The 26,158-nt window shown below is 36.6% G+C and overlaps 1 protein-coding gene across 4 annotated transcripts in view; it reads left to right on the forward strand.

Moving 5' to 3' along the window:
• The window catches only part of GOLM2 (golgi membrane protein 2), a 100,032-nt gene that overhangs the window by 31,268 nt on the left and 42,606 nt on the right, over positions 1–26,158 (forward strand). For 3 of the 4 annotated variants that reach the window (XM_072808199.1, XM_072808198.1, XM_072808201.1), the window contains 5 exons: positions 2,960–3,014; positions 8,325–8,427; positions 10,068–10,158; positions 13,788–13,932; positions 14,453–14,533. In XM_072808199.1, coding sequence (XP_072664300.1) covers positions 2,960–3,014; positions 8,325–8,427; positions 10,068–10,158; positions 13,788–13,932; positions 14,453–14,533 — 475 coding nt within the window. The remainder of the gene's footprint in view (positions 1–2,959; positions 3,015–8,324; positions 8,428–10,067; positions 10,159–13,787; positions 13,933–14,452; positions 14,534–26,158) is intronic. The other variant, XM_072808200.1, reaches the window with a different exon arrangement.

A 26,158-nucleotide genomic window follows, 5' to 3' on the forward strand; every position in this document is an offset into this window, starting at 1 on the left:
CATTTCTATTTCTTTGCATTAAAAATTTAAGATATAATTCATATATCATAAAGCTTAACCTTTTAAAGTGTGCAGTTCAGCTTGGTTTTTAGTATAGTCATGATAGTATGCAGCCAACACCTCTAATTCCAGAACATTTTCATCACCACACAAAGAAACCTCATGTCCTTTTGTGAATGGCTTCTTTTACTTAGCATGTATAGTGTTGTCAAGGCTCATCCATATTGTAACATATACCAATACTTCATTCTTGTTTATAACTGAATATCAACATCATATTTTTTTTAAAATTTATTCATTCATGAGAGACAGAGAGAGAGAGAGAGAGAGAGAGGCAGAGACACAGGCAGAGGGAGAAGCAGGCTCCATGCGGGGAACCTGATGTGGGGCTTGATCCTAGGACTCCAGGATCACACCCTGGGCCAAAGGCAGGCACTAAACCGCTGAGCCACCCAGGGATCCCTCAACATCATATTTTAAGCTTTATTCTTCAAAGCCACCAGTACCCTAAGGGAAAAGAAAAAGGGACCCCTAGATTTCCACTTCTGCTTCAACTAGAGTAGGCATGCTTTCATTAGTTATTTGTTATCGATAAACTTTCATTTGAAATTTGAAAGTCACTGACTCTCTGTTTGACAAGTAGACTTTTAGGGCTGAAGAGCCCTCCCTGGACTTTTTCTCAAAGCTTCATTCCCACTGTTTCTTCTCCCTGTATGATGTACTATAAACAAGCAGTATTTTGATCAGGTCTTCATATATGCCTTATGCTTTCTTGCCTCTGCAACTTTTCTTACATCATCTCCTCTATATAAAATGTCCTTTTCTGGGACACCTGGGTGGCTCAGTGGTTGAGCATCTGCCTTTGGCACAGGTCATAATCCCAGGGTCCTGGGATTGAATCCCACATCAGGATCCCTATAGGGAGCCTGCTTCTCCCTCTGCCTATGTCTCTGCCTCTCTCCCTGTGTCTCACATGAATAAATAAATAAAATATTTTTTTAAAAAGCCCTTTTCTACCAATTTACAATTTTACCTAGTCTTCAATGCCTTTTTCCAGATAAAATCCCTTCCGTGAAGTTTTCCTTCATCATATCAGCTGAGGTTCATCTCTGAATTCCTACAATAATTATACTGCTTTAGATGCTTCCTTACCTACTAATCCCTTGGGACTGCTCTTGTGTTTTCCAATTGTTTTATACTCTGCCATCCAGTACCTTGGTATAGTAATTTTTCCTTGGTATAGTAATTTTACCTTGGTATAGTAATTTTTCAAAATGAAAGTGCCATGCCATGGCCACTTTGGAAAAGGAACAACCTCACTCCTGGGCATTTATCTCAGAGAAATGAAAACTAATGTTCATGTAAAAATCTGTACACAGTTTTCTCATAGCAGCTGCATTTGTGATAGCCAAAAAGTAGAAACCACCAAAATGTTATACAATAGTTGAATGCTTTAAACAAACAGTAGTACATTCATATCATGGAATACTACTCAGCAATAAAAAAGAATGACCTATTGATTTATGCAACAACAATGTTATTCTGAGTAAAAAAGTCTTTTTCTTTTGTATATTTTTTAATTGGCGTTTCGATTTGTCAACATATAGTATAATACCCAGTGCTCATCCTGTCAAGTGCTCCTCTCAGAAAAAAGTCTTAAAAGATCACATATTATATGATTCCATTTACATAACATTCATGAAATGACAAAATTGCAGAGATGGAGGACAAATTAGTAGTTACCAAGGATTAGAAATAGTGTGAGGAAGGAGGAAAGATTTGACCATAAAGGATATTATGAGGGACATCTTTGTGGTGATAGAGTAATTCTGTATCTTGGTTTTGGTGGTGGTTACATGAATCTACGCATATGACAGAATGACATAGAATTGTACTTTCATGTTGTACCAATGTCAGATTTCTGGCTTAGATGTTATTCCATAGTTATATAGGATGTACCCACTGCGGAAATTGTGTGACGGGTACATGGGACTTCTCTGTGCTATCTTTGTAATTTCTTACAAATCTATAATTATTTCAAACTAAGAAGATTAAAACTTTCTCTTTAGAGTTTGAGAAGGTATTTATCACAATCATTTTGGCATTCATGGTGCTGCTTCTGATCAGTATGAATCTGTTTAGGCTTTCAAATAAAGTTACTCTTGAGGTTGACAAGAGAACCTGTTTGTAGTGATATTTTAGTCGCATGTAACAATTGGGTGAAACCTCTTTAAGCAAGAACTGGGACAGTAGTTCTATGTGGATGACATCCTAGCTCTCCAAGGCCTTGTTTTAATTTAAATTAAGTACTAAGCCTCGGAGTGCCTGGCTAGCTCAGTTGGTAGAGCTTGCAAATCTTGATCTTAAGGTTGTGAGTTTGAGCCCCACATTAGATGTAGAGATTACTTTAAACAAAAGAGTTAAAGTAAGTGCTAAGCCTTAATTTGAGCCATATTTTGGTACCCTTCCAAATTCCTATTACTCTTTTATACTGGCTCCTGAAGAACAGTGACCACAACAGGTCCTGTGTGTTATCTGTCATACTATGGGAGCTTAATAGGCATCAGTTACTTTTGATTTGCCATTAACTGATTCAAACAATTAATTCCTTTCTTAATATAGAGTTAGTAAGAGGTCTCTTCTGGTAAGATTTTGGAAAAAGATCTCATTAAGCAATATTCAACTCAAACTTTTAAATGTTTGAAAGTTATTAGACTATATATTAAGTATTATTATATTATATATTAAGTAAAATGAGTATTCCTTTGAAAACTTAAAATGTGTATTACAAAATCAGAGTTTATCTCTAATTCTTTTTTTTGAAAAGGGGTGGGTTTGTATAAATTAAGGATTTTTCTTTTGCATTTATGATCAAGCTCATAGTGAATAAGAGGGGAAAAAGGAAATATGAGCAAAACTGCATATTCTGTAGTAAAATGAAAACTTAATTTTTTTTCAGGTTAAACTACAGAGCAACATATCATATCAGATGGCAGATATTCATCATTTAAAGGGTAAGAAACTTAATTACAGATTAAAGATAAAGGTCACTAAATATAAAATCCTCAGTTAAATAGCTAAATGAAATAAAATTTTTGAACAAAGATCCTCTGATGGCAAGACATTTATCCTTTCATCTTAAGATAGGATAAAAAAATTTTAATGTTGCTTTATATATAATAAGTGTAAATTAAAATTTGCATCTAAATCTTGTGTGGTAGACTGATTTCATGCAATGAAATGTTGTTAAAAGAAGCCTGAAAGAAAATTGAGCTGTAACTTCAGAAGCTATCAAGTTTCTAGGGGAAAGGTTCGGGATAATCCCTCTTTACTGTGTCCAACTTCCAAAATAATCCATTCAGATCTAGGGATGCTTTGGATAGGTCCCACTTACTGATGCTTACTGTTTTAGATAACACTGGGAACAGAAAGAAACCTAGGATAGAAAGAAAACCTGGAAAGAAGCCAGGAAGAAACCTGGATATATATGCAGTATGTGTGCATATATATATATATATTTTTTTTCCCCTCTTAGATGAAGTAATAGATGACTAAAACTTTTATAAACAATAATAGTTGAGGAGAATAAACTCTATGCTTGCCTTGCATTAATTCACCATCACTGGCCTTTGAAATTTGGGGTCTGGAGAGCACTCCTCTTCGCCATCACATCCTTTAGTTACAACACTATATGATTTTAAAACTTTGCAACAATGACTCTAAGTTTTTATGTGTGAGTAATAAATGCTTCCTAATTTAGTATATATATCTTTATTCTATGACCACTTTGACTCTCTTTAGATAGACTTAGATGGTACATTTTTATTATCATCTTGAAGAAGTCAACCTTAGCTAGCTTTGTTATTTATTTATTTATTTATTTATTTATTTATTTATTTATTTATTTAATTTATGATAGTCACACAGAGAGAGAGAGAGAGAGAGAGAGAGAGGCAGAGACACAGGCAGAGGGACAAGCAGGCTCCATGCACCGGGAGCCCGATGTGGGATTCGATCCCGGGTCTCCAGGATCGCGCCCTGGGCCAAAGGCAGGCACCAAACTGCTGAGCCACCCAGGGATCCCAGCTTTGTAATTTATTGAGGTCTTTGCTCTTCACCTGGCAAAACCATTGTTTATGTATGTGTTGTAAACTGAAAATAGAAATTATTAATTTTTTACTATCTATGATTTAGAACAGCTTTGACTTTTTCTTAGAAATTTACTTCCTGGGTGGCCACATTTGTTTTTGTTACATTTGTGTCTATGTTCTACTCTTACTGACTCACAGGAGTATATTAGGATGACACAGAAGCTGCCATTCTGTCAGCACTGCTTCCTCCTGCTTGCTATTTCTTACAAATGATTCTGCTTGTCAGCGAAGTATATTTCTATTAAATAATAATAGATCAGTTGAGTAAGAAGTCCAGTGGCTTCTGCTAGTCTTTGCTGTGGAAAAGGACAGCCTATATTACTGAGTAAACATCTTTATTGTATTGTGTGCATTGAATTAGATCCTGAGATGTTTTGAAATTTTTTATGATACTCTGATGCAACAAAAAGGGCTTTGATTTGAACTCATAACTGTGCAACTTTTTTTTTAAAGATTTTATTTATTTCTTCATGGGGACACAGAAAGGCAGAGACACAGGTAGAGGGAGAAGCAGGCTCTCCACAGGGAGCCCTATGCAGGACTCGATCCCAGGACCCTGGGACAACAACCCAAGCGGAAGGCAGATACTCAACCACTGAACCACCTAGGCCTCCCAGTAACTGTGCAACTTTTGATTTTAGTGCAGTTACTGAAACTTGGACTCTTAAGATTGAATATCCTTTTAAATGGACTTTTGCACTTTTGGAGCTATTTCTACTGAAGCAAACTCCAACTATAAAATCCAGATTGGAGTATTTTCATTGAAATTAATACTAGATATAATGGAGTTAATACACAATAAGATTCTTTAAAAAGCTTTATGGTAGTTAATATTTTTTGGAAATGAAAGGAATGAGAATTGGTTTTTAATCCCTGAGATAACAGACTGACATTCTAGTATATACCGATTTATCTTGAATAGTTCACCTTATTTTTATGCCTGTTACGGAAAGAAATTTTGAAATCAGAATTTTCTAGAAGTAAGTTTTTTTTTTTTTTCTTTAAATGCTGGTCCTAGGCAACCCATTTCTTAACTACATCACTAATCTTCTGGAGTTAAATTGAAGGAGCATGGCCATGCCTTTCTGTAATGTATCCTTTCCTGCTAGAACACAGGTTCACTGAACTGGCTAACTATCTGTAAGCTACAAGGCTTTTTGTTGCTGCCTCTTGCCGGGATCTCATTGTCTCTGTAGGATCAACATCAATAGCTGAGGCCAGAGTTTGTGCTACCTCTAGTTCTCTGTTTCTTAGAAGATGAGGCCAGGGATCAAGTAACAAGCAGAATGTGTTATTCAGGGATACCTGGTGTCAGATTTGCTACTTTTATCTGAGGTGGATATAATAGATGAAAAACTATGGAGATCAACCATGTTTAGGTATTGGAGAATTAATAGAGTAAAGAGAAATTTAAAATGTGGCTTGAATAAACTTACAGAAGCAGAATGGAATGGTGATTACCAGGTTTGGGGGTAGCTGGGGAAATGAGGAAATGTTGGTCAAAGTGTACAAACTCTCAGTTATAAGATGAATAAGTTTTAGGGCTCTAATAAACAACAGGATGATTATAGTTAATGTACTGTATTATGTACTTGAAAATTGCTAAGAGAGTTTTTCTTAAATGCTCTCACCACAAAAAGAAATGATGATTATGTGAGATGATGGAGGTGTTAGCTAATGCTCCAGTGGTAAGCATTCACAGTATAAGTGAATTAAATCAACAAGTTGTACATCTGAAACTTACACAATGTTATATCTTGAAAAAAATTTTTAAGTAAAAAAATGTGGCTTGAATATGTAAATTATCAACTACAAGCATTTTATGTAAATCATTAACTTTTCTCACCTGATTATTATATTATACAATAACTACTAATATGTATATTTTAAACTTTTAATTATATACTTCTGCAGATGTTCATCTGACCTTAAGTTTTTGTTGTCATTGTCACAGTTATGATTCCATAATAAAATTTGGAAAGTAGAGAAAAAATATTCTCAGAATCCCACCACTAAACATAATCACTGGTAGCACTTTGGTATATTTTTATTCTAGTCCAGTTCTTTATATGTATATAATTACATTATAAATATATTTTTACATCTACTTTTTGAAAATTTATATCCAAAGCACTTTTGGAGTGCCTTTAAAATAATACTAATTTTAGAAGCCTTCCATGAAAAGTAGGTATTATAATATTGGTACATTATGGTTAGATATATTTAGTCTTAAGAGATGTTACTTATACAGAAAAGACCCTTGTTGCCATTTATACAAATTAAGACTTTCTTAACTACTACTTTTGCTGACTGCTTAAGGCTGTTGGCTAATTTTTTTAATCATCTCTTTAAGAAACTGACATCTCTTCTCTGGCTGAAGTTCTTGTATTTCTAGGTAACATGAAGACGGAGCAACACTAGAAATGTGGGGCCAGTGATTGTGGATTAAATGTTCACAAAAGACCATCTGGGGAGCCTTTGTGGCTCAGTTGGTTAAGCTTCTGACTCTTGATTTTGGCTCTGGTCATGATCTCAGGGTTGTGAGATCAAGCCCCACACGGGCTCCTGCTCCACGTTAGGTGTGGAGCCTACTTATGATTCAGTCTCCTTTTTCCTCATCTTATACTCCTCCTCACCCTACCCCTCTCTGGCAGGGGGACAGGGAAGAGCATCAGCCCCATTTTTAATCTACTCTCCAGGGACACCTGAGTGGCTCAGAGACTGAGCGATTGAGCGTCTGCCTTCGGTTCAGGGGTGTGATCCCCATCCGGGGATGGAGTCCCACATTGGGCTCCCTGTAAGGAGCCTACTTCTCCCTTTGCCTGTGTCTCTGCCTTTCTCTCTGTGTCTCTCATGGATAAATAAATAAACCCTTAAGAAAAAAGAAAAGAAAAAGTGTGAAGCCCTAATCTACTCTCCAGCTTGGAATTTCATGTTATTTATTACAACTAAAACTTTGAGCTCTTGTCCAGAAACTATGAACTTTGAAAATATAATTAATGGTGTATATGGGCCTAGCATTAGTAGCAGAACTGGAAATGAGATCTAAAGTGGTTGACCCTTAACTTTGGAGTCATATGTGATTGATTGATTGATTGATTGATTGATTTTCATATGTGATTTAGAATGAAAAATAAACCTTGAATTCTGTATCCATAACCAACACATCTAAAAAATAAGATTCCCTGCCTCCCTTTTATAAAGCAGATAAGTTTAAAGAGCTGGGTAGGGTTTTGTTTTGTTTTGGCACAGTTTCCACAATTAGTATATATCTACGTAATATGAAAAGTTGTCTAATTTTTTAATATTTCTGATTTATGTGAAAGCCGCTGAGGCCATCTTATTTATTTGTTTTAAAGATTTTATTTATTTATTTATTTATTTATTTATTTATTTATTTGAGACACAGAGAGGCAGAGACATGGGCAGAGGGAGAAGCAGGCTCCCTATAGGGAGCCTGATGTGGAACTCGATCCCAGGACCCCGGGATCACTACCTGAGCCAAAGGCAGATGCTCAACCCCTAAGCCACCAAGGTGCCCCAAGACTATCTTGTTTTTTTTCTGTTTGTTTGTTTTTTAAATTTTTATTTATTTATGATAGTCACACAGAGAGAAAGAGAGGCAGAGACATAGGCAGAGGGAGAAGCAGGCTCCATGCACTGGGAGCCCGACGTGGGATTCAATCCCAGGTCTCCAAGATCGTGCCCTGGGCCAAAGGCAGGCGCTAAACCGCTGCGCCACCCAGGGATCCCCTATCTTGTTTTTAAAATAAATTTTATTGCTGGGACACCTGGGTGGCTCAGTTGGTTAAGCATCTGACTCTTGGTTTCTGGCTCAGGTCATGAACTCAGGGTCATGAGATGGAGCCTCCTGTTGGGCTCACACTCAGGATGCCTGGTCTGCTTGAGATTCTTTCCCTCACCTTCTCCCTCTGCCCCTCCCCCTGCTCCCTCTCTCTCCCTCACTTCAAATCAATCAATCTTTTAAAAAATTTTTATTGCCCATGCTGTGTTATAAAAGGCAATTAAATGTCCTAATTATACAATTTTACTGCCTCAGAGTTTGAGTAAAGAATTAAATAGTGTATAAATTTTTAAAATCCCTTAACTTCTTGATAAGAAACATTAGAGTGAGTAAACTCTATTCCTTTAATTTTTACCTTGTGTGGATAGAGCAACTTGCTGAACTTCGTCAGGAGTTTCTTCGACAAGAAGACCAGCTTCAGGACTATAGGAAGAACACTACTTACCTTGTGAAGAGGTTGGAGTATGAGAGGTGAGATGCTATATGCAACAAGTAGTTATGAATCTGGAATATTTGTCCAACTTTTGAACAATTTATTTCTTCCTTTCTGGTTTCTGTTTTTCTTTAATTTCCTTAGGTCTTTTAAATTACTTTTCTGTGGTCTTTCTATGCCTCTTTGAATTCCACACTCTTTTATTTTGATAGGTTAACACCATGAAAATATCTTTTACAAGATATTAGCCCATATAGAAGAGTTCGTTGTGAGCCAGAAAATCTAGCAAGGGCTGAGTTTCATTGCATTAGACGTGCAAAGACTGAAAGAAGAATCCATGGTTCTTTTTGAGGGGCATCCAGAAGTTAAACTGACACTGGGAGGTGTCCCCAGAATAGCTGAGGGCCTGAGTGCCAACTGCTTCTTCTGCTCTGCATTTCAGTCCTCTTGAATGTACATCTCTACGTTCAGTTGGTGAGGAGGTCAGGGAACCTCTTTCTAGCAGTCACTGTGTATTTTGACCTAATATAGTATTCAATAATTTTCAAAATATCTATAGGATTAGAGAGTTAGCATATTCACAGATGATATATTATTCCAGCATGTTAATGTACTAGTTTGTATAATCTTTCTGAATTGCTGGACCATTGTAGGAATTTTCCTTATCTTACTAGTATGAATGCCAGCTATAAAAATCTTTATGCAAAAAAAAAGAAAAATAAAAGTGAATTAAAGCTTAAAAAAAAAAAAAAAAAAAAAAAAAAAAAATCTTTATGCAAAAATGATTTCTCCCTCTTATGTTATTTCACTGGTGTATATTCTCAAATAGAGTATTCCTGAGACAGAATATTATATTGGCCTTTATCACTTATATGAAAGATTACTTTCTGAAATAGTTATACTAATATATGATATAAATTTTTTCCCATACCCCTACCAACATTGGTTTTTATAATTTGGACTTAATTTTGCTGGTATAGGAATAAAGTACTACCGTATTACCATATATACATCTAAGAAGTTTAATTGTGTTTTTAATGGTAAAAGTTAACATTTTTCTGTATTTTTTTCTGTATGTTTTTTAACTATTTATTTCTTTTTGCATGAATAATGTATTTGTGTTCTTTGACCATTTGTCCAGTGGAAATTCCCAATCTTTATCTGTTTTGCTCCTTCACATTTTTTTCTTGATGGCTCCATTCTGTCTTATTAATTGGTTCGTTCCATTTTTGTTCTTCTTCAGGTTTAGACTCTTGTGTTGAAAATACTAATTACTGGATGAATCATCTGCTGCACTCTTTATCAACTCTCATAATTCTAAGTTTTTCATCTATTACTATATAATGGTCTCATGGTTTCCTATAATGTTTTTCTCTTCTGTGATTGAAGTTGGCTTTGATGATTGTTTCTTTATAAAAGCAATCTATAAAAATAATTTTTCATCTTTCTAATTTCTATTATTTTATAAGCTTTATAGTATTCTTTATCCTCTATTAAAGAGTCGAATATTCTAAGAATTTTGACTGTGAGCTATTTTTATGTCTGCTCTTTGTCCTTCCGTGCTTACTGTCTTGCTAACTGGATGCTTTATCTTTATAAATGGATGTTTTCAAGTTCTAGACAACTTGAGAAGACAATCCAAGATAATATAGCCTAAAAGAATGACTTTGTAATTTAGTTTTCAGTGTGGACAACAGATCAAGGAGTTAAGAGCACAGCATGAAGAAAATATTAAAAAGTTAGCAGACCAGTTTTTGCAGGAACAAAAGGTAAATTTAAAAAATACTTAAATCAAAATATCTTCTTGTTATAAATCTTGTAATTTAGAAATTAAAACATGTACTTTTCTCATAAAACATTGTATTTTTAAGTATTCTAGCCTGCCAATTTCTAAAAATGACTTGCAGTGTTTTTATTACTGAGTAAATTAGACATTTGCAAAAATATAACTTCAACACTTAAAACTAATTTTGCGCTAAATATTTTTTATCTGTTTTTTAAAAATAATCTTTGCTATTAATATATTTCTCAGGTTGTAAAGTGGATACAACTGTACTGACAAATCAGTTACTTCTTATTTTATGCTTTTGAGAACTAGAAAAAACTTGGGAAACCTTTTCCTTAACTATCAATCTCTTTTATCCTCAATTCCTCTATTAAAACAGAAATGAAACACTAGCCACTGGGATGACAAATTCTTTTATTAATTTATCCATTTTCATTTGATAAATATTATGAAGACCATGCTAGAAATGGAAGGAATTTGAAAATTTCTAGGCATTTAGGACATTCTTTTTTTTTTTTTTTTTTTTTTTTTACCTTGTAAACTCATCTATGATTTGTAAAAAGTCTTATAATGTAAAGTGAAATGGAATTGTGAAAAGTGGTAACAGGTTACCTATAGGACTAGAAGTTAAGGAAACCAGATTTTTGTTCTTAGCTAATTCACTATTTTATAGCATGATATTGAGGACATTGTTTTTTCTCTATTTCATTTTTTGAATGTACAAAATAAAATACTGCTCCCATCTACAGTCTACTTGAAGAGATGTGAGCATAGATTGCCAGAAGATGACAACCTGAGTGAGCTACTATTGAGGCATAGGGTCTTGAAGGCAGCCAGAGGTATTATTGAGACCATAGGTCTAGAGGAGCATAGTAGAACACAAAAGGAAAAGAGAGTTTTGCTGTTATAATTGCATTATTATAAGCCCAATATATAAAGGAATAAATTTATTCTCTTCTGTTCTCCCAGGAAGCACAAATGAGAGCTTTTCCCCTTTTCCAGACAAGTGTATACTAAGCATTTTTATATTAATTAACTGATGTCCTCTCCAATTCTTCTTTACCATTATTTTGCCCTAAATGGAACAAAATGGGGAGGAAGGGAGAGGTTTCAAGAACTCCTCTCTAGGATAGCACACCAGCCCTTACCCTTCAGGCCAGCTGCCTAATCCTACCCCTGTCCTTCATTCCCTATTCTTCTACTACCTTCATAAGTTGATTCTGTGAAATTTGAGTTGTTTTTTTCATTGGAACAAATCCAATGGGAGCTATATGAAACAAGTATAAGTTGTATTCGGGGATTTTTGTTTTTTTTAAACCAAGTATGGAGAAACGCCTGGGTGGCTCAGCAGCTGAGCGTCTGCCTTTGGCTCAGGGTGTGATCCCTGGATCGAGTCCCAAATTGGGCTTCCTATATGGAGCCTGCTTCTCTTTCTGCCTGTGTCTCTCTCTGCCTCTCTCTCTCTCTCTGTGTCTCTCATGAATAAATAAATAAAATCTTTAAAAAATAAATAAATAAACCAAGCACATTCCTGTCTTAGAAATTACTCTGATGAAGAAGCCAGCAAATTGAACCCAACCTGCTGTCTGCTTCCATACTACCCATAAGCAAAATATGGTTATTACATTTAAAAATGGTTGAAAATCCAGTGAATATTTTATGACATCGGAAAATAAGAAATTCATATTTTAGTGTCTATAAATACTGTTCTGTTGGAACACAGCCATACTCATTTGTTTACTGCTTTCATGCCACAAAGGAAGAGAAATTGTTACAGACCAGAGAAGACTAAGGAGACCTGAGGAACTAAATGAATACAGTATCCTGGATTGGATCCTAGAACAGGCATAATGAAAAAAGTAGTGAAATCTAAATAAAGTCTAGAAGTTCAGTTAACAACGTACTAATGCTGGCTTTATATTTTGCAAAGATACTATGCTAATATAAGATGTTAACATTAAGGGAAATAGGATGAGGGGTAATTACTTTTCTGTAAGTCTAAAATTACTTCAGAATAAAAAGTTTTATTAAAAAACAATTAGGTGACCCCTTACCAAATCACTAACGTTGCATTTAGAAAGCCATCTAATTTTATTATTTGCTCTTGTCCCTTCACATAAAGGTACTGTCATTAATAATGCTTCAAAGGGACAATACTTTGTTAGATATTTTAAATGGGAAAGTATTTTTGAACAGTATTTTGTTGACTTTAAGTTTTGTTTAATATTATTTGTTTTATCCACATCTACAAAGCAGTGGAGTACTATAAAAATAGCCTTATGATACCGCATTATAGTGAAATACACAGAGATGCAGGATGGCTGTTCAGGTCTTACCTCATGGATTTTCTTATCCTTGGCCTTCCTATTGACCTGTTCCAAAGTTTCAATGTTATCATTTCACTCATTGAATATTAAGCTCAGAATTTGCACCCAGGAAGTGTGGGAGTGAGGAAGACTGTGGTTTGATTCCTTTCTCCACAATTCTCTATTTTGGTAACCGTGGTTAGGTTAGGCTACTAAACTTCTTTAGCCTCAGTTTGGTTTTGTTATTCCTAAGACCGTTCACTTTACTAGAGGATAGGTTTGAAAGCTGTTTGTAAACTATGAAGCAATATTTATTATTAATTTTATTTGCCAGGTATGCTGGAAAACCTATGCCTAATCATCACATTTACCTTTTCTTCTTTATTGTGACAAATTCTTAAAATTTGGCTTTATTTTTCTAGATTTCCTTTAGATTTTTTAGTACTATTGTTCTTTATAACATTACTATTGATTACATTGCATAGTGCTTTAATGTTGACAAAATATTTGTATATGCACTAAATATTAACTATTAAGTAGAAGAACCACTGTGGCAATGCAAGCATGTGTATTTAACTCCTTGACTCTCTCAATTTTCAACTGAGGCCACTCAACCAATATAAAAGATAGAACTGGCCCACTGATAGAATTGGGTCAGGTCTAACCAGGTCCTGGTTAGATTCAGGTTTCCAAGGAGATAATAGGGTTAAAAGCATGTTGGAAGGAATACTGACCTGTGTATTGTTCTGCCATTACTTCTATTCTTGGGTGGCCAGTGCACCTAGAAAGAAGTTTGCCTGTTTTCCACTCTTGCTGTTTCTGCATCTGGAAAAGCCTGGCAATGTCAGTAGCCATCTATCACACTTGAGGGGGCACCTATGTGCCAACCTCCTGTAGTCCACCATCCTGCTAGATTACAACCTAGGCTTGTAGAGAATCCACCTGTCCATAGCACCTAGGATATGCCCAATGGTAAGCCTCCATAGTAACCTACAGTGCTCAGGAAGACTATCCTCTTGCAGAATCACAGCCTCAGCATAGCCAAAGAGAATTACCTCTGCCTAACATTTTAGACCATTTACTATAATTAGAGACTTTAAAAAGTGTTACTCTTTGATTTGATATTAGGTACAAAAACTGAATAGAAAATAGTATTATATCCCACATCTCCAAGTGTTTGAAATTTGGGCCCATAGTGTATGTTTCAAAAAATGAACTGTTTCAGAACATTTAATTGGTAGTTGTGTCAATTGTTTAATCTTTTGAACTGAAAAATATTTACTGTTACCAAATCTTTATTTAACAGCAAGAGTCACACAAGTTTGAATCAAAAGATGGAAATGAATTGGGTATAAACAATCATGCAGTACCTAAAGACAATCCCAAAGTAGCTGAGAATGCTGCAGATAAGAACGAAGAACCCTCGAGCAATCATATTCCACATGGGAAAGGTATTACTATAATTTTGTTTTGTGTGAATAGGATATTGACTTTTTCTACTCATTTTGAAGTGAACATTTTCAGTCAGAGAATATTGCTTGATTTTAGTTCATTTATGATTAGGTGTCAGTGTTGTTTCAAATTTAAATCTTTTGATAGAGAAGAAAAAAGAATAAATTATTTTAGAGTTACAGCTATGTCCAAAGCAAGATATATAAAGATATGCAGTCAATGTAGCCTATTGCTTTAGAAACTGATTATTACATTTCCTCAAAACACTTTGAATTTATGTAATAGAAAAAAATAATTATTTGGGTGCCTGGGTGGCTCAGTTGGTTAAGTGGCCAGCTTGATTTTGGCTCAGGTCATTATGTCAGGGTCATGGAATCAAGCCCTGTACTGGCTCTGTGCCCTCAGCATGGATTCTGCCTGAGATTCTCTCTCCCTTACATGCATTCTCTCTTTCTCTCTCAAATAAATATATCTTTTTTTTTTTTAAAAAAAGAATTGTATCTTTTGTTACTTGGGCAGAACAAATCAAACGAGTTGGTGATGCAGGAATGCCTGGAATAGAAGAGAATGACCTTGCGAAAGTTGAAGATCTTCCTACTGGTAAGTAAAAGTTATCAGAGTATTATCCTATTCTCTTTTTGAGTAAAAGTCATAGTCACTTGAGAAAATTCATAGATTTATGGAAGATTGATATTTTCTGTTAATTAACTACCCACTAATTGCCAGTCCTTGTTTAGGATACAGTTGTTTTGAAAAACTTTGCTAAAATTTTGCCTAAGTACTTGTTTTTGCCTTGTAAGGATCAACCATATTTGAATGTTTTCTTGACTCAGAGTTACTGCTCATAACAGTTATACTATATTAGTCATTTGTGTTTACTAAAAGTATATATGGCTCATTTCTTTGAGACAAAATGTTCCCAGATTGCTGTGCTTTTGGTGTGCTTTAATATGGCATGGTAATACCCTTCTATAGGTTTTTAGGACTTGGCCTGTCCTTTTAGTTAATTACCCCGCACTTTCAATAGTTTATTCCCTATTTTTTTAAAAAGATTTTATTTATTTACTCATGATAAATAGAGAAAGGCAGAGACATACACAGAGGGAGAAACAGGCTCCTCGCAGGGAGCCCAATGTGGGACTCGATCCTGGGACCAGAATCATGCCTGAATCAAAGGCAGACACTCAACTGCTGAGCCACCCAGGCATCCCTATTCCCTATTTTTCTTTTTCTGCTTTTATGGGCCACTCTATTCAGTGTCTGTTTCTTTCTTCATTAATGTGTCGCTTCTTACCATTTCCACTTGAAATCTGTATCACTGCTGGTATCCTAGTCCTCTTCAGTTTTCTTTTTTTTTTTTTCATGTCTCTTTGTTTTTCTTGCCATTACTGTGTTTCTTGATTGTTATAGGTACCCTCCCTGCTGACTCCAATTTATTGTGGTGAAAAATTGGAAGTAACAGCATATCTTTCATTCTTCTTGGCTATTTTTATTCCTTTTCAATCTTAGGGATCACTTCTGTGGTTATAGCTCATTGTATGTGGCTGAAATTGCTGAGTGTCTGAGGTCCCAATGAATGAATATTATTAGTCCTTTATATGTATAGTTTTCTTCTCAAATTCTTTTGTGTCTGTATTCTTTTGGGTTTCCAATTCACAGTATACACCCCTAAAATAAAGATAAGGACAAGAGCAATAACAGGAATTTAAAAATATGGAGTTCAGGATGCTTGAGTGGCTCAGTGGTTGAGCATCTGCTTTGGCTCAGGGCGTGATCTCAGTCCTGGGATGACGTCCTGCATGGACTTCCCACAGGGAGCCTGCTTCTCCCTCTGCCTGTATCTCTGCCTCTCTTTGTGTGTCTCTCATGAATAAATAAAATCTTTAATAAATAATTAAAAAAACAGAGTTAGAATGAGCATAATTTGGGAAGTAATGAAGTTATCCAGTGATTCTATCCTGCAAGGAGCCTGATGCAGGACTCTGGGATCACAACCTGAGCCAAAGGCAGACACTCAACCACTGAGCCACCCAGGTGCCCCTTATCCAGTAATTCTTCAAGTGTGGTCCTTGGACCGGCAGTATCAGCATAACCTAAGAACTTGTTAGATATACAAATTCTTAGGTCCCATTTCAGACTTACTGAATAGAAATTCATGGGATGGAGCACAGTAATCTGTGCTTTAACAAGCTTTTCAGGTGAATCTGATCTATGCTAAAGTTTAGAACCACTAACTCAACTTTAATGTTGAGAGCAAGGACCATGTATTTTTTTAAATAAATTTATTTTTTATTGGTGTTCAAATTGCCAACATACAGAATAACACCCAATGGTCATCCCGTCAAGTGCCCCCCTCAGTGCCCGTCACCCATTCACCGCCCCCCCTCCTCCCCTACCACCACCCCTAGTTCGTTTCCCAGAGTTAGGAGTCGTTATGTTCTGTCTCCTTTTCTGATATTTCCCACACATTTCTTCTCCCTTCCCTTATATTCCCTTTCACTATTATTTATATTCCCCAAATGAATGAGAAGATATAATGTTTGTCCTTCTCCGATTGACTTACTTCACTCAGCATAATACCCTCCAGTTCCATCCACGTTGAAGCAAATGGTGGGTATTTGTCATTTCTAATGGCTGAGTAAATTTCCATTGTATACATAGACCACAGCTTCTTTATCCATTCATCCTTCGATGGACACCGAGGCTCCTTCCACAGTTTGGCTATTGTGGACATTGCTGCTAGAAACATCGGGGTGCAGGTGTCCCGGCATTTCATTGCATCTGTATCTTTGGGGTAAATCCCCAGCAGTGCAATTGCTGGGTCATAGGGCAGATCTATTTTTAACTCTTTGAGGAACCTCCACACAGTTGTCCAGAGTGGCTGCACCAGTTCACATTCCCACCAACAGTGCAAGAGGGTTCCCCTTTCTCCGCATCCTCTCCAACATTTGTGGTTTCCTGCCTTGTTAATTTTCTCCATTCTCACTGGTGTGAGGTGGGATCTCATTGTGGTTTGGATTTGTATTTCCCTGATGGCAAGTGATGCAGAGCATTTTCCCATGTGCATGTTGGCCATGTCTATGTCTTCCTCTGTGAGATTTCTGTTCATGTCTTTTGCCCATTTCACGATTGGATTGTTTGTTTCTTTGCTGTTGAGTTTAATAAGTTCTTTATAGATCTTGGAAAGATCTATATCTGATACGTCATTTGCAAATATCTTCTCCCATTCTGTAGGTTGTCTTTTAGTTTTGTGGGCTGTATCCTTTGCTGTGCAAAAGCTTCTTATCTTGATGAAGTCCCAATAGTTCATTTTTGCTTTTGTTTCTTTTGCCTTTGTGGATGTATCTTGCAAGAAGTTACTGTGGCTGAGTTCAAAAAGGGTGTTGCCTGTGTTCTCCTCTAGGATTTTGATGGAATCTTGTCTCACATTTAGATCTTTCATCCATTTTGAGTTTATCTTTGTGTATGGTGAGAGTGGTCTAGTTTCATTCTTCTGCATGTGGATGTCCAGTTTTCCCAGCACCATTTATTGAAGAGACTGTCTTTTTTCCAGTGGATAGTCTTTCCTGCTTTTTCGAATATTAGTTGACCATAAAGTTGAGGGTCCACTTCTGGATTCTCTATTCTGTTCCATTGATCTATGTGTCTGTTTTTGTGCCAGTACCACACTGTCTTGATGACCACAGCTTTGTAGTACAAACTGAAATCCGGCATTGTGATGCCCCCAGCTATGGTTTTCTTTTTTAAAGTTCCCCTGGCTATTCGGGGTCTTTTCTGATTCCACACAAATCTTAAAATAATTTATTCCAACTCTCTGAAAAAAGTCCAAGGTATTTTGATAGGGATTGCATTAAACGTGTAAATTGCCCTGGGTAACATTGACGTTTTCACAATATTAATTCTTCCAATCCATGAGCATGGAATATTTTTCCATCTCTTTGTGTCTTCCTCAATTTCTTTCAGAAGTGTTCTATAGTTTTTAGGGTATAGATCCTTTACCTCTTTGGTTAGCTTTATTCCTAAGTATCTTATGCTTTTGGGTGCGATTGTAAATGGGATTGACTCCTTAATTTCTCTTTCTTCAGTCTCATTGTTAGTGTATAGAAATGCCACTGATTTCTGGGCATTAATTTTGTATCCTGCCACACTACCAAATTGCTGTATGGGTTCTAGCAATCTTGGGGTGGAGGCTTTTGGGTTTTCTATGTAGAGTATCATGTCATTGGCGAAGAAGGAGAGTTTGACTTCTTCTTTGCCAATTTGAATGCCTTTAATGTCTTTTTGTTGTCTGATTGCTGAGGCTAGGACTTCCAGTACTATGTTGAATAGCAGTGGTGAGAGTGGTCATCCCTGTCTTGTTCCTGATCTTAGGGGAAAGGCTCCCAGTGCTTCCCCATTGAGAATGATACTTGCTGTGGGCTTTTCGTAGATGGCTTTTAAGATGTTGAGGAATGTTCCCTCTATCCCTACACTCTGAAGAGTTTTGATCAGGAATGGATGCTGTATTTTGTCAAATGCTTTCTCTGCATCTAATGAGAGGATCATATGGTTCTTGGTTTTTCTCTTGCTGATATGATGAATCACATTGATTGTTTTATGAGTGTTGAACCAGCCTTGTGTCCCGGGGATAAATCCTACTTGGTTATGGTGAATAATCTTCTTAATGTACTGTTGTATCCTTTTTTTTTTTTTTAAACTTTTTTTATTTATTTATGATAGTCACACAGAGAGAGAGAGAGAGAGAGGCAGAGGCACAGGCAGAGGGAGAAGCAGGCTCCATGCACCGGAAGCCTGACGTGGGATTCGATCCTGGATTCCCAGGATCGCGCCCTGGGCCAAAGGCAGGCGCTAAACCGCTGCGCCACCCAGGGATCCCTGTACTGTTGTATCCTATTGGCTAGTATCTTGTTGAGAATTTTTGTATCCATGTTCATCGGGGATATTGGTCTATAATTCTCCTTTCTGGTGGGGTCTTTTTTTTTTTTTTTTTTTTCTGGTGGGGTCTTTATCTGGTTTTGAAATTAAGGTGATGCTGGCCTCATAGAATGACTTTGGAAGTACTCCATCTCTTTCTATCTTTCCAAACAGCTTTAGTAGAATAGGTATGGTTTCTTCTTTAAACGTTTGGTAGAATTCCTCTGGGAAGCCATCTGGTCCTGGACTTTTGTGTCTTGGGAGGTTTTTGATGACTGCTTCAATTTCCTCCCTGGTTATTGGCCTGTTCAGGTTTTCTATTTCTTCCTGTTCCAGTTTTGGTAGTTTGTGGCTTTCCAGGAATGCACCCATTTCTTCTAGATTGCCTAATTTATTGGCATATAGCTGTTCATAATGTTTTTAAAATCGTTTGTATTTCCTTGGTGTTGGTAGTGATCTCTCCTTTCTCATTCATGATTTTATTAATTTGAGTCTTCTCTCTCTTCTTTTTAATAAGGCTGGCTAATGGTTTATCTATCTTATTAATTCTTTCGAAGAACCAACTCCTGTTTTTGTTGATCTGTTCCACAGTTCTTCTGGTCTCGATTTCGTTGAGTTCTGCTCGAATCTTTATTAACTCTCTTCTTCTGCTGGGTGTAGGATCTATTTGCTGTTTTTTCTCTAGCTATGCATTATTTTGAATTTTGCAGCACTTACTCCAATCCTAGAGTCACTGAGCTCTAGCTTGATTAATCTCTTTTACATTGCTCTTGTTTGTTTTTTAAGTTTCACCTGAAGTTTTACCAAACTGCAGGTTTCTAGTATATAGAAGCACTCTCTTTAGATGTATGAACAAGGGTTGTTTACCTGCTTGCATGGATTTGTTTTTTTACGTCATATACACTGAAATTTATAATTTTTAACCTCTTTTGTGCATAATTTTCAAGTTAAAATTTTATCATTGCTACTGTAAATGTAGAATAGCAATTTATTTTCTCATTGGTCCACTATCGTAATTTATTACCTGGCCACCAACAAATTCCAGAGTTAGAGTAAAATGAAATGGGAATGCAAGAGGTCTTAGAGATCTTATCTTGACCATTTTAAGGTATATTTAGGTGCTTATCAGACAGTGGTTTTCAGATGTCTTTCATACATGAACCAATTTACTAGGGCAAAAATCCTGTCTTGCTGCTTCTGCTTGATGAGAAAAAGCACACAACCATTTCATTAGAATGAATAGGGTGAATAATGCTACTTTTGATGAGATTCCAACAAATTCATGTCTGATTTTTGTAGTATGAATTTGCCATATTGACTCATATGATGGTTGCAGCATTATAGCTTAGAACTGGGAAGAACACAAAAAAGTCCATGTTTTGTGTAAATTTAGCATTAATGTCAAAAATATTTGTATATGTAGAAATTGTCTATGTCATCATGGCCTATTAGAGGCCGCCTTCTAGATTAATTTTTATTTATAATTGATTTTCTATAGTTTGAAAATGATACGCTCTGATGTAGTTTTTTGGGGGCATTTATTACACTTGGTGTTCTCTGAGCTTCCTGGACTGTGGTTTAGTGTCTGACATTAATTTGGGGAAATTTACTGTTTCAGGTATTTCTTTTGTTTTTTTCTCTGTTCTCCTTCTAGTATTCCCATTACGCATATGTTAACACTTTTTGTAGCTGTCTTAGATATTCTTTTATTTTTTTCCCATTATTCTCTTTGCTTTTCAGTTTTTGAGAATTCTATTGATAGATCCTTGAGCTCAGAGCTTCTTACCTCATCTGTGTCCAGTCTACTAATGAGCCCATCAAAGGCAATCTTCATTGCCTTTACAGTGTTTTCTTTTTCTTTTTTTATTTTTAAGATTTTATTTATTTATTCATGAGAGACAGAGAGGCAGAGACATGAACAGAGGGAGAAGCAGGCTCCTCACAGGGAGCCCGATGCGTGACTCGATCCCAGGACCGGGAGCCAAAGGCAGATGCCCTGAGCCAAAGGCAGACGCTCAACCGCCGAACCACCCAGGCATCCCCATTACAGTGTTTTCTTTAGCATTTCTTTTTGGTTCTTTCTGGGCTTTCCAACTCTCTACTTACATTGCCTATTTGTTCTTGCATGCTGTGTACTTTCTCCATTTGAGTCTTTAGCACATTAATCATAGTTGTTTTAAAGTCCTGGTTTGGTATAATTCCTTCTGTGTCTCTTCAAATTATACGTTTTTTTTTTAATTTTTTTTAAGAATTCTTTTTTTTTTTTTTTAATTTTTATTTATTTATGATAGTCACAGAGAGAGAGAGAGAGGCACAGAGACAGAGGCAGAGGGAGAAGCAGGCTCCATGCACCGGGAGCCCGATGTGGGATTCGATCCCGGGTCTCCAGGATCGCGCCCTGGGCCAAAGGCAGGCGCCAAACCGCTGCGCCACCCAGGGATCCCCGAATTATACTTTTTTGGCTTTTGGTATGACTTGTAATTTTTTCCTGATAGTCAGGTGTGATGTACCAGGTAATAGCTACTGCCATAAGTAGGCCTTTAGTAATGTGGTAGTGACGTGTGAGTAGTGAAGAGTGTGAAGTGTTCTTTAGTTCTGTGATTACTATTCTTTTACAGAGTCTGTGCCTCTGAACTGTGAACTGCACAAGTTTTTCTCAGTTTTTTTTTTTCTTCCCCTTAGGTGGGGCAGGAAGGCAGGCTGAAGTTGGGGATTTTTCTAATTTTGGTCATTTAAGTTCTGGCAATACCCCAGCAGGTTAGACTCTGTTTACCTAGTTTCTCCTGAGGGCAGGCCTTCTTAAGAACAAAGTGCTTTGGTGTATTTCAAAATGGTTCCTTTTCGGGGATCCCTGGGTGGCTCAGAGGTTTAGTGCCTGCCTTCGGCCCAGGGCATGATCCTGGAGTCCCGGGATCGAGTCCCATGTCAGGCTCCCTGCATGGAGCCTGCTTCTCCCTCTGCCTGTATGTCTGCCTCTCTCTCTCTCTCTCTCTCTCATGAATAAATAAAATCTTTAAAAAAAAAAAAAATGGTTCCTTTTCCCTTCCTCCTGCCTGAGGGGATTTTTCTTCCAGTATTTACTATGTGAATATAGTTGGGCTCCTGAAGGGAAATCTCACAATATTATGAAGAGCCTCCTTATGACGGGGTGCCCCTAGAATTTTTAACTCTCTGAGTTATCCACACTGAGCCTCCAATGAGTTGTCCACACTGAACATCAATTACAGTTCAGATTTTCCTACCCTGGTACTGGTTCCTGTGGCAGTTTCTGCTCATAAATCTCTCTTGTAAGCTGTGACTTTCTCTGTATGCACCTTTCTGTCTCTCTATTCTTAGGAACAGTGGTCTGCCCTGTGTCATCTTCTCTCTTATCCGAGAAGAGTTGTTGATTTTTCAGCTGTTTAGCTTTTTACTTGTTTTTAGGTAGCATGGCAATTTCTAAGCTCCTTATATGTGGAACCAGAAACCAGAAGTCCTCTGGATTAATTTTTGAGCCTCCGTAAACTGTTGGTGCTTTGCTTTGAAAATCATAGTTTGTAACAGTTATCTTAATTATTTAGATATGTATTTTGAATATAAAGATTATTTTGATATGGTAACTGGTGAAAAGAAGCTTTGATCTGTGTAGTCAGTGATATTCAAACAGAAAGGAAAGTAGTATCATATCTATTTACTTTGAGCTGCTAGCATGATGCCTCACACATAACAGGGTCCTAGTAAATGTGTATGATTGAATTACTAGAATATCCTTAGTGATGGGGTAAAACTGCTAGGATTCAAACCCTTGGTTCTCATCTTTTAATAGGTGTGTGACAACTATTTATTTGCTTTTATTCTTACCTACGAAATAGGATAACAACAGTCCCAACCTCATAATGAGAATGTGAGATTTAAATGTAAAACATGTAGAACAGTGCCTGACACATAGCAACTGCTACATAAATCTTAGTTACTATTGTTATGTTTATTGCATATCATTAGAAACATGTTTGTTTTCTTCTTGTCATTCCTTTTACTGAGTGTTATCTTTTTCTCTCTGAAGTAGTCTATGCCAAAAATTTTTTTTTTTAAGATTTTATTTTATTATTTATTCATGAGAGACAGAGTGACAGAGACACAGGCAGAGGGAGAAGCAGTCCTCATGCCGGGAGCCCAGTGCGGGACTTGACCCCAGGACTCCAGGATAATGCCCTGGGCCGAAGGCAGGCGCTAAACCGCTAAGCCACCCAGGGATCCCCCTATGCCAAAATTCTTAATGCCTGTGCAAATTCTGGTGTATATGTGGAGTCCTTAATAGCTATAGAGGCTGTAACCCCACTGAGAAGTAAAGAACACATCCTTGTCATTTTAAAACAGATTTTTAGGGGATCCCTGGGTGGCGCAGCGGTTTGGCGCCTGCCTTTGGCCCAGGGCGCGATCCTGGAGACCCAGGATCGAATCCCACGTCGGGCTCCCGGTCCATGGAGCCTGCTTCTCCCTCTGCCTGTGTCTCTGCCTCTCTCTCTCTCTCTCTCTCTGTGACTATCATGAATAAATAAAAAAAAAAATTAAAAAAAACGTTTAAAAAAAATAAAAAAAATAAAACAGATTTTTATGTGTTAATGACTATTTTATTTATGATAGCCAAGGCTATAATAGAAACTATAACAGTGCAGTGCTGAACTATCTTAAAATGTAGCTCTGAAACAGTCAAGGAGTATATAGCCTGTGCCTATGATTAGCATTGACGTTTCAGCTTCTGAGTTCCCTAAATCATACCACTAAACCTCATTGTGTTCTGTTTGTTTTTAATGTTGATTTGAGTTAGTCACCAAGATTTTACAAGAGTCTTAGAATTTAACTCATTACCTTCTTTACCTGGATATTTACTTTTACGCTGTCTTAGGCACCTGTTATGTTAGACAGTTACCTATTTCTATTCCTATTTTAAACTTTTTTAGATTAAAACATTCCAGACATACAGAAAAACAGAGAATAGCCAAGTACCTACTGTCCCCCCTCCAAAGAAAGCCACAAAAATAACATAACATTTTGCCACATTTGTTTCAGATATTTCTGTTATTGATGTTATTATTAAAGAAATAAAACATTACTGATAAATTGAAGCCTCCCTGTGTACCCTCCAGATCCTATTCCTGTCTCTTCTTCCCCAGAGGTAACTATTATGCTGAGATTGGTGTGTATCAATTTCCATACATGTTTTTAGACTTTTACTGCATTTGTAATCATCTATGAAACTATATTGTTTTGTTTGCTGCCTTGAACTTTAAATACATAATATCTTCTTATATATATCATTCTGTAATTTGTCTTTTTTCCCCTCAATACTTTTGCGACTTACCTGTGTCATACTTGTGGCTTTTTAGCAGTTATAATTATTTAATTATATAAATATACTATGATTTATTATTCACATATAAACAACATTAAGGCTGATTTTAGGTTTTTGTTATTTCAAACAATACCACAGTGGATATTCTTCTTCATGTTTTCTTATGCATATGACAGTCTCTAGATACTAATATTTGAATAGTATGTTGAACTACAAAGCTGAGCCTGCTACTGGCTAGAAAACATGACTAGGGATCTACCTGTTGCAGGCCCTCCTCAGTCACTGAGAGTTGAGGGGCTCAGCACAGTGGTAACCCGTAAACAATTCTCAGCACAATGGTTACAAAACTGTACAAGGAGTAGAGCTCTTGCATTGTACGATATCTTCACCTTGATTAATATCAATTTACACTTCTGATAATATATGACAGTTTCTGTTTATTCAAATCCTAACATTTGAGTTTGGTATATACTTTAATTTTTTGCCAATCTGACAGTTAGGAAATGCTGTCTTATTTCAATTTAAGTGTGCCGTAGTACTAGTACCATTAAGCATCCCTTCAAAAAAAAAAAAAAGCATCTTCATATATTAATCATTTTGGTTGCCTTCTTCTATGAATTACATGGTAATCACTTTTGTCCATCTTTCTATTGTATTGTTGGTATTTTCCTTACTGATCTTTAGGAGTTCTTCAGAAGTATGTAATGCAAGTATCTCTCCGTGTCATGCATATCAACAAAGAGAAAAATCTTATTTCTTGCTTGGAAACTTTTTTCTAATTTTAAGATCCAGTTAATCTCCTAGTAAAAATTGCCTCCCATGATTTACTTTGGGGAAAATCCTGATACGAAGATTTTTATGTACCTGAACAATTGGAAATTCTTTTCTAATTAATAACTTAGAAAAAAGACCTTTTGGTTTTAAAATGCATATTAATAAAGCTACTCTATTTTTTTTTAAGATTTTATTTATTTATTCATGAGAGAGAGAGAGAGAGAGAGAGAGAGGCAGAGACAAGGACAGAGGGAGAAGCAGGCTCCATGCAGGGAGCCCGACCCGGGACTTGATCCTGGGACTCCAGGATCACACCCTGGGCTGAAGGCCTGCTAAACCGCTGAGCCACCAGGGCTGCCCGAGCTACTCTATTTATGATAGTTTTCTGAATTTGAGGCTTTTGACCTTGGCTGTGTATTGGAATCACTGGGGAGTTAAAAATAAAATTATGTCTAGGTTGGTCCCACTCCAGAGATTTTGATGTTTGGTCTGAAATGCAGCTTGGGCACCGTATGGTAAGTGTTCCTTAGGTGATTGTATTATGTAATAACTAAGGTTGAAAACCACTTCTCTTGGAGGATTTTTCTTGACCTACACTGTCTAATACAATAGCCACGGGGGATCCCTGGGTAGCTCAGCGGTTTCGCGCCTGCCTTTGGCCCAGGGTGCGATCCTGGAGTCCGGGGATCGGTTCCCGCGTCGGGCTCCGGGCATGGCGCCTGCTTCTCTCTCTGCCTGTGTCTCTGCCTCTCTCTCTCTATGTATATCATAAATAAATAAAAATAAACATTAAAAAAATAATAATAATACAATAGCCACTGGTCACATGTATTTATTTAAATTCATTAAACTTAAATAGAACTAAAAAATCAATTCCTTACTCAAACTAGACCCTTGAAGTGCTAAATGGTTGCCTGTGGCTAGTGGGTTCTGTGCTGAACACTGCAAGTATAGAACATTCTCATCATTGCAGAAAGTTCTATTGAACAGTGCTGCTCTAAATGGCAATAGTGATTACCCCTGGGAAAGAAGACTGAGGATGAAGATAAAAAGTTCACTTAGTTTTCATCATACAATCTTTTGAACTTTTTGGATTTTGGTTTCAAAATTTCATAAGATAATTCATAAATTACCTATTAAAAATAAATAATCTTTTTTAATTAAAGAGAGGTAATTATAGTGATATTTGAGAGAAGTAAAAAAAG

This window comes from Canis lupus, chromosome 32 (genome assembly GCF_048164855.1).
Source record: "Canis lupus baileyi chromosome 32, mCanLup2.hap1, whole genome shotgun sequence".
NCBI lineage: Eukaryota > Metazoa > Chordata > Mammalia > Carnivora > Canidae > Canis > Canis lupus.